The sequence below is a fragment of the Bombina bombina genome, chromosome 5 (genome assembly GCF_027579735.1).
Source record: "Bombina bombina isolate aBomBom1 chromosome 5, aBomBom1.pri, whole genome shotgun sequence".
Classification (NCBI taxonomy): Eukaryota; Metazoa; Chordata; class Amphibia; order Anura; family Bombinatoridae; genus Bombina; species Bombina bombina.
The window spans coordinates 590818409-590833784 of record NC_069503.1 but is presented as its reverse complement, the minus strand read 5'-3'; the positions used below and the strand labels follow the sequence as shown (position 1 = coordinate 590833784).

Below are 15376 nucleotides of genomic sequence, written 5' to 3'. Positions count from 1 at the left end.
TATTCAATGCAGCGGATTATACGGGCCTGGCAGAAATTTTGTAGGAGAATTGAGTTGAATTATGCAGTTTCGAAATTTAATATGATCACTGGGTCGCCGGTCTTTACTGAGGCCTTAAACTCGGAAGTATTTCATAGGTGGAAAAGTAAGGGCTTGATCTATATCATACAAATTTTTGATGATAGATTTATAATAAAAACGTTTGATGTCCTCAGCAAGGAATTTGGTCTTCGTAGAAAGGATTTTTACGCTTATCTCCAACTAAGGAGTTTAGCGAATAAACTTCGACAAGTAAATGGGCATGATTGGATCTGGTCTTTAATTATGGATATTTTGAACAGTTATAAAAACGGGAACTATTCTATTAAGAACTGGTATTCCACATTAATAGATAAAAAGGTTAGAGACAATCTACACTACATAGATTTCAAATGGCATTTTAAAGGGCTTGTAGGAATTAACAGTGAAATAATTCAGTCAAGTATTTCTAGAGTTGAGAACGTAGTTAAATATAATTATTTTAGAGAGTCGCACTTAAAGGGACACTGAACCCAAATTTTTTATTTCGTGATTCAGATAGAGCATGCACTGTTAAGCGACTTTCTAATTTACTCCTATTATCAATTTTTCTTTGTTCACTTGCTATCTTTATTTGAAAAAGAAGGCATCTAAGCTTCTTTTTGTTTCAGACCTCTGGACAGCGCTTTTTTTATTGGTGGATGAATTTTTCCACCAATCACCAAGAATAACCCAGGTTTTTCACCAAAAATGAGCCGGCATCTAAACTTACATTCTTGCATTTCAAATAAAGATACCAAGATAAGGAAGAAAATGTGATAATAGGAGTAAATTAGAAAGTTGCTTAAAATTGAATGCTCTATCTGAATCACAAAAGAAAAAAAAGTGGGTTCAGTGTCCCTTTAAATATAGTGCACCAAATTTATCTGACCCCATCAGTGTTATCCAAATAGAGTAAAAAAGTTGCTAATAAATGTATTAAATGTAATGGTGCCAGAGCAGATATACTACACTATTTTTGGGACTGCCCATATTTATATAGCCCAATTCTGGAATAAAATAAGCTATTTGACATCTAAAACTATTAAGAAGGACATCAAAATTGAATCAGAATATGTATTTTTTTGCTCCCAAAAAATGCAAAACACAAAGAGGGAATGTTTATTGATTTTATCATTATAATAGCTACAGTAGATATCTGCTTCTGAAAAATTGGATTTCAAAGAAAAAACCCTCAATAGTTGAATTTAAAAGAGAAGTAATGAATCAAATGATTCTTGAACACTGTGCTATTAATTTTGCACATAGCAAAGAGATTGAAAATTTTTTTTAAAAAATGGGGTATCTTTATCAAATCACATCCCATTGAAACACAGAAAAAAATTATATATCCACTCAGCTCCTCAGAGTATGTAATGAATGCAATAATTAGAGGTGAATTCCCGTTGGTGTACTGATATATGCTGTATGTCCATGTATAGATAGTTGTTGAAGATGAGATTCTTAGGTTATATCCTATGAGTTTAGTTGGTTAGAGAGGAATAAGGTTGCCCTCTCCCTATCCTTCCCCCTTTTTTTTTTATTGTGTGTGTTTTTTCTGTTTGTTGTCTCAATCCTATTATTTAAATGGCCAAGTGTGTTTGTCCAAAGCTGTCATGCACAGTAGAGACAGCACAAGGACAAACATACCTGGAATTACCTGACATGCTGTTTGCTGTGAAAGTGGGTGTGGCCGGACGGGAGCGTGACCGGGTATGGTCAGGGCGTGACGGGGGCGTGGCCAGGCACGGTCAACGTGAGAGAGAGGGGAGAGAAATAGAAAGAGAGGGGGGGAGACAAAAAGAGATAGGAAAGAGCTAAAGAGAGGGGTAAGAGCAGAAGAGAAGGGAAAGTGCAGAAGAGAGGGGGGGAGAGTGAGAGCAAAATAGAGGGGAAAGAGCAAAAGAGAGGGAAGAGAGAGAAAAAGAGAGGGGGGAGAGAGCAAAAGAGAGGGGGGAGAGAGAGCAATAGAGAGGGGGAGTGAGAGCATGCAAAAGAGGGGGGAGAGAGAGTGCAAAAGAGAGAGAGAGTGCAAAAGAGAGGGGGGAGAAAAAGCAAAAGAGAGGGGGAGAGAGGGAGCAAAAGAGAGGGGGGAGAGAGAGCGCAAAAGAGAGGGGGGAGAGAGAGAGCGCAAAAGAGAGAGGGAGAGAGAGAGCACAAAAGAGGGGGAGAGAGAGCGCCCAAAAAAGGGGGGAGAGAGAGCGCGCAAAAGAGAGAACACAAAAGAGAGTGAGGAGAGAGAGAGTGTAAAAGAGATGGGGAGAGAGAGCGCAAAAGAGAGGGGGAGAGAGAGCAAAAGAGAGGGGGGAGAGAGAGAGCAAAAGAGAGGTGGAGCGAGAAAGAGCGCAAAACAGAGGGGGAGAGAGAGCGCAAAAGAGAGGGGGATAGAGCACAAAAGAGAGGGGGAGAGAGAGCAAAAGAGAGGGGGAGAGAGAGAGCAAAAGAGAGGGGGAAAGAGAGAGCAAAAGAGAGGTGGAGCGAGAGAGAGAGCACAAAAGAGAGGGGGAGAGAGCACGAAAGAGAGGGGGAGAGAGCACAAAAGAGAGGGGGAGAGTGCACAAAAGAGAGGGGGAGACAGAGAGCAAGGGGTGGGACCACTGTACTGCAAAAAATGGCCCGTGTGAACGGGCTTTAGGACTAGTTAGTAATAAAACACCAAAAAGGATTGTGTCATTTTATTTTATTTTTTATTTTTGTGGGTGTAAATACTATTTTCTTGGCTGTTTGTGTTCATGGATTCTTGCTATAATATGAATGTATAATATTAGCGATGTATAACCCGTGACTGATTAATGATCAATGTTTTCCTTGTTGGAATTAAATAAAGAAAAAGAAAAAAAAAAAAGGTAAATGACAATTTCAATGTTGGCGTCTTTAAGTTCTAATGTGATTGTCTAAAAGAGATGAATACAAGTGTCAGAAGCCAACCCATCCTTTGTAGTACGATGATATGTTATATGTTACAATGAGCAATGACTGCTTAATATTTTGCTTAATATTTTGAACATGCAGAAGGCCATGAACCCAAAGAAAATATTCTGACAGAAAACTTGAGGCACAAATAAACAATAGAGCATCTTAAGCGTTAGATTGGTAACCGCTTTATATCTATGTGACTATGCATGCATTGCAGGACTACTAATTCCTAATCTAATGTTATGTAGTAGTCAGTGGAATTAATAAACATGATATTCCAAAATTCAGATAATAGGAGTTATACCCTATCTAATATTGCATAGTGGTGCTATGGGTGAGAAATTGAAATCAAGCCGTCCCCATGGTTAGAGATATAATTATGTAGGGTAACTAGAAAAGATCTAAACACACATAATGCTCATTATCCATAATCACACATCAGGTGAGTCTACCTAGCATATAATGGTGAGAAAACCAAACAGCATATATTACAATATAAAATTAGCAACCAACAGGGTCACAACTGCAACATCACCATTAACTTTGCAGTAACACACAGTTCGCCTGTCTGGCTCAACTTGTCTCAAAGTGAACAGGAAGAAACTTCAAGTTCTTCTAGTGACAGTTGTGTGTCTGTGTCCGTATTTGTAGGACTACACTGTCGCACATAAACACATTGCCAGAAAGGAGTAAAGAGCTTAAGAATCAAGGGCCTCTATTTACCAAAGTCTGGCGGACCTGATCCGACAGAGCAGATCAGGTCGGCCAGACCTCGCTGAATACAGAGAGCAATACGCTCTCCGTATTCAGCATTGCACCAGCAGCTCACAAGAGCTGCTGGTGCAACGCCACCCCCTGCAGACTCGCGGCCAATCAGCCGCCAGCAGGGGGGTGTCAATCAACCCGTTCGTACTCAATCGGGTTGAATTCTGGCGATGTCTGTCCGCCTGCTCAGAGCAGGCGGACAGGTTAAGGAGCAGCGGTCTTTGTGAGCAGGCTCGCCAGAAACACAGGGCATCAAGCTCCATTCGGAGCATGATAGATAGGCCCCAATGTATTTTAAAGCGTAAGTATGACCACATACCAAAACTTGAAATCTTTTCCCTCCCATCTTTTAGCCAATACCAGCACGGGTTGTAAGAGAATAAAAGTGTTTTCAGTGTTTACCCATTGAGTGCTACCCCGATATTGAAAAAGCGTGGCCACAATAATGATAGAAATTTCCAAACTGGAAAAGAAGGATGCACTTGGGGGCCCCTTTCCATGTCCATGTATGCGTTAATGAACTCCACTAATGAGCAGCGTAGAAGTAGGTGAATGGAAGGCTTGCTGTGCTACTCAAAGTTCGTGAGAGTTTATTGCTCCCTCCTCATTCGCCCAGGTGACGCAAGGCAGTAGGGAACAGTTTTTGCTCTTTCCCTTAGACCTAACTTGCATGCGATTAGTGTCGGATGATGTCTTGCAAGAAAGGTCGGGCTCTGTCAGCACTTGCATAAAGCTTGGTGGCGTACTGATGCTACCTGCTCTCTTGATATCCAAAATAGGGTTCGCTGCCGCTTGTTTCAGAACTGGCGCCAAATCTTCCCCAAAGTATTGCTGAGCTCTGCCATCAGAGGTCCGGGTTGTTTTTAGCTGAATTGACTCATTTAGATTTATTTGAGCATTGAGTAATGAGCGAGTCAAATAGAGGTAGGAATATTTCTGACAGTTCAGCAAGCACATTTTCACTGGCACGCTGCATGGCTGTAGCAAATGTGTGTGATAGTTACCGTCAGAACAGCAAGATAAATCTCTTAAAGAGCGGCTCAACCCGATGTCAAGATATGCATTTTTAATTTAATGATAAATAATAACTGCCGCCTTTAAACGCTGTCTTTTTTTTTTACGTATAAATACAGGAGTACCTGTGATACTTTGTACCACAGATCTCCTATAGGAGGTGTTAGAAAGCAATGATAGATATTACCAAAAAATTGATGTGCATCTCATGACACAATGTACAAAATGTAAAGACGTTAAAATTGTAAAATGTAAAATATATATATATATATACAAACGGAGCACTAGTCGTAACCAGTATGGTTATAGATAAGTCCCACAAATGTCCTAAATATCCGTATGATGAACAGGCAGCTCTCGGTCTTCACCCACAGGGATGATGCAAATTCTATGATGGATAACTGTAACAGAAACAGAAACAGAGGTGCCACATGTGTAGATCAATAAGGACCACAATATCCAAGCGAAACAAGATACAGGGTACTCACAAACGTGAAGGCACTCTGTTGTGCCTATGGAAGCAGGCTGGTATTCTAGCAGCAAACCAGCTGGCTGTACAATGGAATCCCCGTCGTAGCCAACAGCACTGGTATCCTGTAGCTACAGGTCTCCAAACGGCACCCCTTGCCTGGATCACTTTCTGCGAGCTGGAACTGGAGTAAGGAAGGGAGAAGGGCTGATCTGCCCTTAGGTTACTAACAAGGAGACTGCAACACTGGCACCAGACTTGTAAAAAGTGAAATTAGTATTTATTATTATACAAAATAAAAATACCAACAGTGTAACAAATTACAGCTGGGTGTGTTAAAAGCAAATCTCCTCTCAAATACAGAGATAATAGCGACGCGTTTCTCGGGGATAGCCCCGTTTCCTCAGGCTTGTATACTCTGACTCCATCTGAATTCCCTTTAAATAGGGCTAGGTAACCATATGTTTTCAATAAACACTCCCCTTCCTTTACATGGACCAATAGTATCCTTCCTTTCCCTATAAACCCACTTGTTGCCGCAATTAAAGTTGTACTACTATTTATATATAAAGATGTGATTTATGATATATTTCTCTGGGGACTGTGTAATATCATGTGATGGTTCTGAAATTTCATGGACATAAGCTTGTGCCGATCATGAAAAACTTTATGTTCGTACTTATGTAAACAAACTGCATCTGTGTTACCTCATTAACCAATCGTGACAGGTCCTTAGGAGGCTTGTATCTCAAGATCTATCTGATTGGTGAACACCCAAATAGTGAAAAAAAACTACAAGTTCAATAATGTCTGTTCATATCACTCGTAAGTACTGCCGCCCAGAAGTGTTTCAGCATAACTGTCCATCTAGTCTCACGGACCCCCGCACAAAGGATGTGATGTATGTACATAACACACGGGTTGCATAATTCTCCACCAATAAGGATCAACAATACCGGAGGAAGAACATCCACGAGAAATAATAAACAATTGAATGTGTAAATCAAGCCACCTGATAGGCTATAAATGTAAACTCTCACCGTAATATGTCAAGTGTGTAATAAATGATGATAAATAATAATAAATATAATATTACTACTATTGATGTGCATGCCGAAACTCATAAAAAAGGGGTAACCCTAAAGATCATGATCACATGAATGTAAATAAGGGTATACCTGTGAAGTGTGTAGAACTCATGTGCATTAAACTATGATGTGAATACGAGTTAGCGTTACTAGAACAAATTGTGTGTATATATAATACCCAAAATAATAATAATAATATATATATATATATATATATATATATATATATATATATAAAGAAAGGGTATAGTGATATGTCTAATACATTGATAAAATGTGTGATGATATTTACTAGGTTAGTGTATATATGTAAGAATACTATTGGTGATAAGAAATATATGTGCTTAGTAAATGAATAAATAAGTGAATACATAAAAAATAATAAATAAATAAAAAGAGAAATAGCCCTTTGTAATGTGAATGAAGTAATGACATAAAATAAATAAATTCATATATATGTGCATATCATGAATCTGACTCTTATATTGGATATTTAATTAAACTTTTGTGTTTTGTATATACCTATAAACCAGACATTGATGATTGTGGCTTATTAAATATGTGATTACATAGAAAAATACTCACTGCGTATGTGGTAACCTGGAATAGACCCATGTGATAAATGGATCAGCTACCTTCCTAGTCTATATGAATAGTGAACATCCCTATTGTGTATAGCTTGGCAACAAGTGGGAAGAGAAAGTCCAGTGTACATAATATCGATAACATCATGCAAAAATCATAAACTATCTAATATACTCTAATGGATATAATTGTAATTGGATATATGAGTATGTGTCCCCACATATGTAAACACACATACGTCCAAAATTAAAAATTAAAAATTATAAATATAAAATTAAAATGAACTAAAATTAGAATTAGAACTCAGAAGATTGAAATAAAAAAGAAAAAAAAGAACTATGTAATATAAATAAATATGCAAAACCCATCAACGTAAAATTATAAATATTACAAAGATCTATCCCAACAATATGGCAATGAATTGGTTATATATATAGTACAATTATATAAATGCAGCTGAATCTATGACCTCATTAAGACCTGTAGGGAATAAACTGTTGAATTTGAAAATCCAATAGGTTTCTTTTTGTCTGAGTTTAGTAAACCTATTGTACAGATTACTCTTAGGGATACTTTCTACGGGGGTGATTTTAAATGAGCATTTGCCAGATATGTATTTTTCACATATGTGTCTGGATACACTGTGTTTAGATGACTTCACTTTGATGTTCCTCAAGTGTTCACTCCATCGAGTTCTGACCTTCCTACAGGTCCTATTACCATCTTCCAAAACTTCATAAAGATGAAAAAGTTCCCCCTGGTAGGCCCATTATAGCGGGTATGAACAGCATTACCGATAGGTTATCTGAGTATATAGACATCTATCTGCAGAGGTACGTTATTAATCTACCGTCTAATATCAAAGACACTAAAGACCTGCTTAACAAACTATCTGGTATAAAACATAACAGTAGAAACTATCTTTGGCTCTCATGTGATGTTGGGTCTCTCTATTCAAATATATCTCATGACTTAGGGATATTATCCAAAAAGCTATATTTGAATATAGATCTTTACATGCCTATGATGCAAAAAGAATACTTGATATCACTCATTAATTTTATTTTGAAACATAATTATTTTCAGTTTTTGGATACTTTTTATTTACAGATTAAGGGAACGGCCATGGGCACCAGATTTGCCCCCCAGTTTTGCAAACCTCTTCATGGGTCATTTTGAGGATTCATATATTTACAACTCGCAATGGAGGGGCAATCTGGTGTTCTATGGCCGTTACATAGATGATTTAATTTTCATTTTTGATGGTTTAGAATCTGAAGCCCTTAATTTTGTTTCACATCTGAACAAGAACAATATGGGCATAGGCTTCACCCATAATTTACAAAAGGACAGTATAGAATTTTTAGATGTTATACTCTCTTGGGACCCACAGGGTAATATATCAACTTCCACTTATTTCAAAAAAGTAGACTAATAATTTCTTACATTTTTCCAGTAATCACCTAACAAAATGGAAAACCAATATTCCATTCAGTCAGATCTGTAGACTGCATAGGAATTGCAGCACAATAGAACAATATAACCAACAATCTCAAATTTTAACATCAAGATTCTTGGAAAAAGGGTATCCTCTAGAACTTATCAATAAGGGTCATCAGAGAGCCAGGGATCTGAATAGAGAACAATTCTTATCAGCAGTCTCACATAAACATGAAAATAAAGAGGAGTTGACTTCAAACAAACAACCACTTTTTGTTACACAGTACAATTCTAATCATAGAATTATTAATAAAGTCCTAAACAAACACTGGCCGATCCTATTGAAAGATCCTATCTTAAATAAAACTCTATTACCACAACCGAAACTGGTTTTCAAAAGAGCACCTACTTATAAGCAAAAATTAGCCCCGAGCAAGGTTGTTATGTCCAAAAGGAAAGCTGTTAATACATCTAGATCAATAGGAAGGATAGGGAATAATATATTTAATAAGATGGGGGTATACAGATGTGGAAAGAAACCTTGTTACATGTGTAAACATATAACCCATGGATCTACCAATATAGTATCCCATAGTAACGGGGAAATATTCCCTATTAAAAGTAAAATGACTTGTGATTAAAGCTTTGTCATTTATGCACTTTCGTGCAAATGTGGGATACAGTACATAGGCAGGACCTGTAGGAAGGTCAGAACTTGATGGAGTGAACACTTGAGGAACATCAAAGTGAAGTCATCTAAACACAGTGTATCCAGACACATATGTGAAAAATACATATCTGGCAAATGCTCATTTAAAATCACCCCTGTAGAAAGTATCCCTAAGAGTAATCTGTACAATAGGTTTACTAAACTCAGACAAAGGGAAACCTATTGGATTTTCAAATTCAACAGTTTATTCCCTACAGGTCATAGATTCAGCTGCATTTATATAATTGTACTATATATATAACCAATTCATTGCCATATTGTTGGGATAGATCTTTGTAATATTTATAATTTTACGTTGATGGGTTTTGCATATTTATTTATATTACATAGTTCTTTTTTTCTTTTTTATTTCAATCTTCTGAGTTCTAATTCTAATTTTAGTTAATTTTAATTTTATATTTATAATTTTTAATTTTTAATTTTGTACGTATGTGTGTTTACATATGTGGGGACACATACTCATATATCCAATTACAATTATATCCATTAGAGTATATTAGATAGTTTATGATTTTTGCATGATGTTATCGATATTATGTACACTGGACTTTCTCTTCCCATTTGTTGCCAAGCTATACACATATTTATTCATTTACTAAGCACATATATTTCTTATCACCAATAGTATTCTTACATATATACACTAACCTAGTAAATATCATCACACATTTTGTCAATGTATTAGACATATCACTATACCCTTTCTTTATATATATATATATATATATTATTATTTTGAGTATTATATATACACACAATTTGTTCTAGTAACGCTAACTCGTATTCACATCATAGTTTAATGCACATGAGTTCTACACACTTCACAGGTATACCCTTATTTACATTCATGTGATCATGATCTTTAGGGTTACCCCTTTTTCATGAGCTTCGGCATGCACATCAATAGTAGTAATATTATATTTATTATTATTTATCATCATTTATTACACACTTGACATATTACGTTGAGAGTTTACATTTATAGCCTATCAGGTGGCTTGATTTACACATTCAATTGTTTATTATTTCTCGTGGATGTTCTTCCTCCGGTATTGTCGATCCTTATTGGTGGAGAATTATGCAACCCGTGTGTTATGTACATACATCACATCCTTTGTGCGAGGGTCCGTGAGACTAGACGGACAGTTATGCTGAAACACTTCCGGGCGGCAGTACTTACGAGTGATATGAACAGACATTATTGAACTTGTAGTTTTTTTCACTATTTGGGCGTTCACCAATCAGATAGATCTTGAGATACAAGCCTCCTAAGGACCTGTCACGATTGGTTAATGAGGTAACACAGATGCAGTTTGTTTACATAAGTACGAACATAAAGTTTTTCATGATCGGCACAAGCATATGTCCATGAAATTTCAGAACCATCACATGATATTACACAGTCCCCAGATAAATATATTATAAATCACATCTTTATATATAAATAGTAGTACAACTTTAATTGCGGCAACAAGTGGGTGTATAGGGAAAGGAAGGATACTATTGGTCCATGTAAAGGAAGGGGAGTGTTTATTGAAAACATATGGTTACCTAGCCCTATTTAAAGGGAATTCAGATGGAGTCAGAGTATACAAGCCTGAGGAAACGGGGCTATCCCCGAGAAACGCGTCGCTATTATCTCTGTATTTGAGAGGAGATTTGCTTTTAACATACCCAGCTGTAATTTGTTACACTGTTGGTATTTTTATTCTGTATAATAATAAATACTAATTTCACTTTTTACAAGTCTGGTGCCAGTGTTGCAGTCTCCTTGTTAGTAACCTAAGGGCAGATCAGCCCTTCTCCCTTCCTTACTCCAGTTCCAGCTCGCAGAAAGTGATCCAGGCAAGGGGTGCCGTTTGGAGACCTGTAGCTACAGGATACCAGTGCTGTTGGCTACGACGGGGATTCCTTTGTACAGCCAGCTGGTTTGCTGCTAGAATACCAGCCTGCTTCCATAGGCACAACAGAGTGCCTTCACGTTTGTGAGTAACCTGTATCTTGTTTCGCTTGGATATTTTGGTCCTTATTGATCTACACATGTGGCGCCTCTGTTTCTGTTACAGTTATCCATCATAGAATTTTTTTTTTACGTAGCAGCTGCTACAGACAATGTGAAGCTGTGTTGCATGTTCCATTACACTAAATGAAAGGGCATTCCTTGAGGACAAAGTGTGCATGTGCAGTTTGTCACAAAGGGAACTCCATGCACCGTCTATGTAAACAGTGAATTAGAAATACTCTTGTGATTTACTGTTTACGGATATCAAAGCCAGCAGGTGACTGACAGTAATTTCAAATAATAAAGTGTGTAAATAAATGTTGCCTATACATATAAACTTTTTATTCATTATTATTATCAATTAAAAGCTTATGTTTAATACTGTCTATTGGGTACACAAGTCCTTTTCAAAGCAGCTTTTTGTGTATGCACATTGACTGGCAATTCACTGTTTACATTGACGTTGTACACAGTTCCACTGCAGATGAACTGTGCATATGTGGTTAAAGGGGCAGTCAAATGTTATGGTTTTAAAAGATATATAATCCCTTTTTTACCCATTCCCCAGTTCTGAACAGAAAACATGGATATATTAATACACTTTTTACCTCTGTGATTACCTTATTACTAAGCATCTTCTGACGGCCCCTGATCACATGACTTTATCTATTGACTTGCATTTAAGCCAATTAGTGCTGTGTTGTTAGAATCCACTGGCGTCAGCACAATGTTATCTATATGGCTCACATGAACTAGCTTCCCCTGATGTGAAACGCAAATACAAAAGTATGTGATTATGGGGCTGTCTTTAGGGACTTAGAAGCAGTCAGAAATGTAAAGGTTTAAAAGTTATAAAGTATGTTAATATAACCATGTTGGTTGTGCAAAGCTGAGGAATGGGTAGTAAAGGCACATTATAACAATTTCTGTGTTGACTGTCCCTTTAATCTTCATGGTTGGATTTGCAGTTCCAGTTTTGCTCAAGAAAAAGGTATTTGTAAAAATACGCTGCAATGTAAACTTTCATGAATGAAAGTGCCCCTATTTTTAATAGTATTTTTTACAAAACGGCAATAATTGATGAAAGTTTACATTCACTTTAAGTTTCCTAATTTTCTTTTAGGCGGCCTTTTCTAAAAATATACAATTTAGAATAAAATTAAAAACCTAAAGAATATATTAAATAGTTCATCAATATGTATAATTCGTATCATTTATTTGGATAGCGATGCAAAATTCCATAGCGTATGTATTCATTTTAGGTATGCATTAAAATGACTTGCATTGATCTTTTAATTTTTTTAGGTAATATTATGTTCAATAAAGGTAGACTTACATGATTGGCAGTTTTCTGGGCCAGGTCCCCAACATGATCCATTGCAGGATGCATCACATACTGTATCTGCAATATTGTTTGTGTTAGTTATAGTAGATGCATTACAATAGAATAAAAAACTAATGAAAAAATGTATTAAGTATTGTGTAAAAAATACTGCAAATATACACACACACGAGTTTTAGAATCTGTAAAAGTTCCAAGCAGAAATTAGGAGTACAGGTAGCGGGATATTTAAAAAATAAATTCCAAATTGTTCACAACCTAAATGATATTCCATTTAAAGGGACACTGAACCCAAAAGTTTTCTTTTGTGATTCAGATAGAGCATGCAATTTTAAGCAACTTTCTAATTTACTCCCATTATCAATTTTTCTTTGTTCTCTTGCTATCTTTTTTTTTTTTAAAAGAAGGCATCAATGCTTTTTTTTGGTTCAGACCTCTGGACAGCACTTTTTTATTGGTAGATGAATGTATCCACCATTCAGCAAGAACAATCCAGGTTGTTCACCAAAAATGAGCCGGCATCTAAACTTACATTCTTGCATTTCAAATAAAGATACCAAGAGAATGAAGAAAATGTGATAATAGGAGTAAATTAGAAAGTTGCTACAAATGTCATGCTCTATCTGAATCACGAAAGAAAAAATTTGGGTTCAGTTTCCCTTTAACTTATGCTTTTCAATAACATTTCAAACACAATAACAGCCACTATACACACGTTTCAGGCAGCTTTTCAAAGTATTCTGGCCTTTTCAAAAATGTTCACCCTGGACATGCTGAATACTTCATTTTGCCAATTTTTAGTAGCATTTCTTGGCTGTTTGCATGTTTTTTTAATGCGAAAGGTAATGGCCCCTATTTAACAAAGGTCTGTCGGACCTGATCCGACAGTGCGGATCAGGTCTGACAGACCTCGCTGAATGCGGGGAGCAATACGCTCGCCGTATTCAACATTGCAACGCCGCCCCCTGCAGATTTGCGGCCAATTGCGCGAGCAGGAGGTGTCAATCAACCCGATCATACTCGATCAGGTTGAATTGCGGCGATGTCTGTCCACCTGCTCAGAGGAGACGGACATTATGGAGCAGCGGTCTTTAGAAATGGAGCAGGTTCGTCAGAAACGCGGCCCTCAAGCTCCATCCAGAGCTTGATAAATGGGCCCCAATGGGTATGTTCAGTTTACAAATATTAAACTCAAAATTTTAAAATAAAAAGGTACAAATATGTTTAACAATTACACTTTTTTAACTACAAAACTTGTACACAAATTAAATATGACTATTATTATTGTATTGCATTATTCTAATTGATTATTATTATATTAATGATTCACATTTATTTCATTATAAAATTACTTAAAATGGTGTGAAATTATTAATTGCACAAATGCATACATTGATATTAAGGGTTAAATTAAAAAGATCTACATTCAGACATACTAGGCATTGTACAGTATCTATGGCTTCTGTGAAAATCCTGTTAACAAACCCATTTGAAAACCCTCTTTTTTATGTGTATTTACTGTTATATCGTTTTCTAGTTTCATCAGGCTTTATTCAAGCAGCAACTTGTCTTATTAATTTAAATATTTTTTAAATATAAAATAAAAAAATAATAAGATCCAAGGCAAGCTGATATGCAATATTTATTTGTGCAAGTTCAAACTGATTAAAATAGAGACTAAAGTCTAGGTGCTCTGGGCAGACCTTCTGATGGGGGGGGGGGGGTTTCAGTAATCCTGAGTGGGTGTGGGTGATCTGAGTTTAATTTTGGACAGTCCTAGATTTTAATTAAAGACACCAGGACCTAATTTTGTTAACTTAGGCTTCCTTCAAAAAAAAAAAAGAAAACCTTAACCAGCTACATACTAGACAAGGATGGGTTAGAGCAGTGGATAAACTCATTTGCAGATAGTTTTAATTGCCCACAATTAAAGGAACATGAAACCCAATTTTTTTTTCTCTCTTCCTTTCTCTTTTTTTCTTTTTTTTCTTCTAATTTTCAAAAGCTTTATTAAGCAAAACTCAGTACAAAGAGAATGCAAATAAAACAATCAGCATAAAAACAAACTTTAAACAATTCTCAAATGTAAAGTACAAGATTATTCATTATACAAAACTAGCACAAGATTTTGACATAGGATCAATTGCCATCATATAGGTTACTCTCATACCTACACCTGGGTCAGAGAGAGATATCTCAAGAAATAGGGTGCTATCCCTTAAGTTGTGCTCCAAAATGAAGTCTAGTTTCACAAAATTAGTTGGGGGATATCACAGGAATCTTTAGCAATGTATGTTCCTAATGACTCAATCTACCGTTAAGTACTAATGTAGGATCAAGTGGTCCCTAACAAATTTAACCCCTTAACGACCGAGGACGTGCAGGGTACGTCCTCAAAAAAAAGGCAGTTAATGCCTGAGAACGTACCCTGCACGTCCTCGGTTTGGAAAGCAGCTGGAAGCGATCCTGCTCGCTTCCAGCTGCTTTCCGGTTATTGCAGTGATGCCTCGATATGGAGGCATCCTGCAATAACTTTTTTAAGCCATCCGGTGCAGAGAGAGCCACTCTGTGGCCCTCTCTGCACCGGAGATCGGTGGCTCCCTGCGTTGGTGGGTGGGAGCCGGACCGGGAGTCGGGTGGCGGCCATCGATGGCCCTGGTTATGTGCAGGGGGGGCAGGATCGTGGGCGGGGATGAGCGGGGGCGCACACGGACACGCGCGCGTGCACGGGAGGGCGGGGGCGGGGGCGGGCGCGTGCACGGGGAGGGAGCGGGTGGGAACCGCTACACTACAGAAAATGTGTTAATAAAAAATGTGTAAATGCCTTAATATTTTTTTTAAAAAAAAAGATCAGCAAGGTGGTGGGGGTTTGTCTGTGTGGGGGGGAAGCTACACTACAGAAAAAAGCCAAATAAAAATAAAAAAAGCACATTTTTTTTGCAAACTGGGTACTGGCAGACAGCTGCCA

The 15376-nt window shown here is 37.2% G+C and overlaps 1 protein-coding gene across 1 annotated transcript in view; it reads right to left on the bottom strand.

Moving 5' to 3' along the window:
* The window catches only part of LOC128660624 (epidermal growth factor receptor), a 411537-nt gene that overhangs the window by 262541 nt on the left and 133620 nt on the right, over window positions 1-15376 (bottom strand). Inside the window, exon 5 of the mRNA XM_053714555.1 lies at window positions 12403-12468. Coding sequence (XP_053570530.1) covers window positions 12403-12468 — 66 coding nt within the window. The remainder of the gene's footprint in view (window positions 1-12402; window positions 12469-15376) is intronic.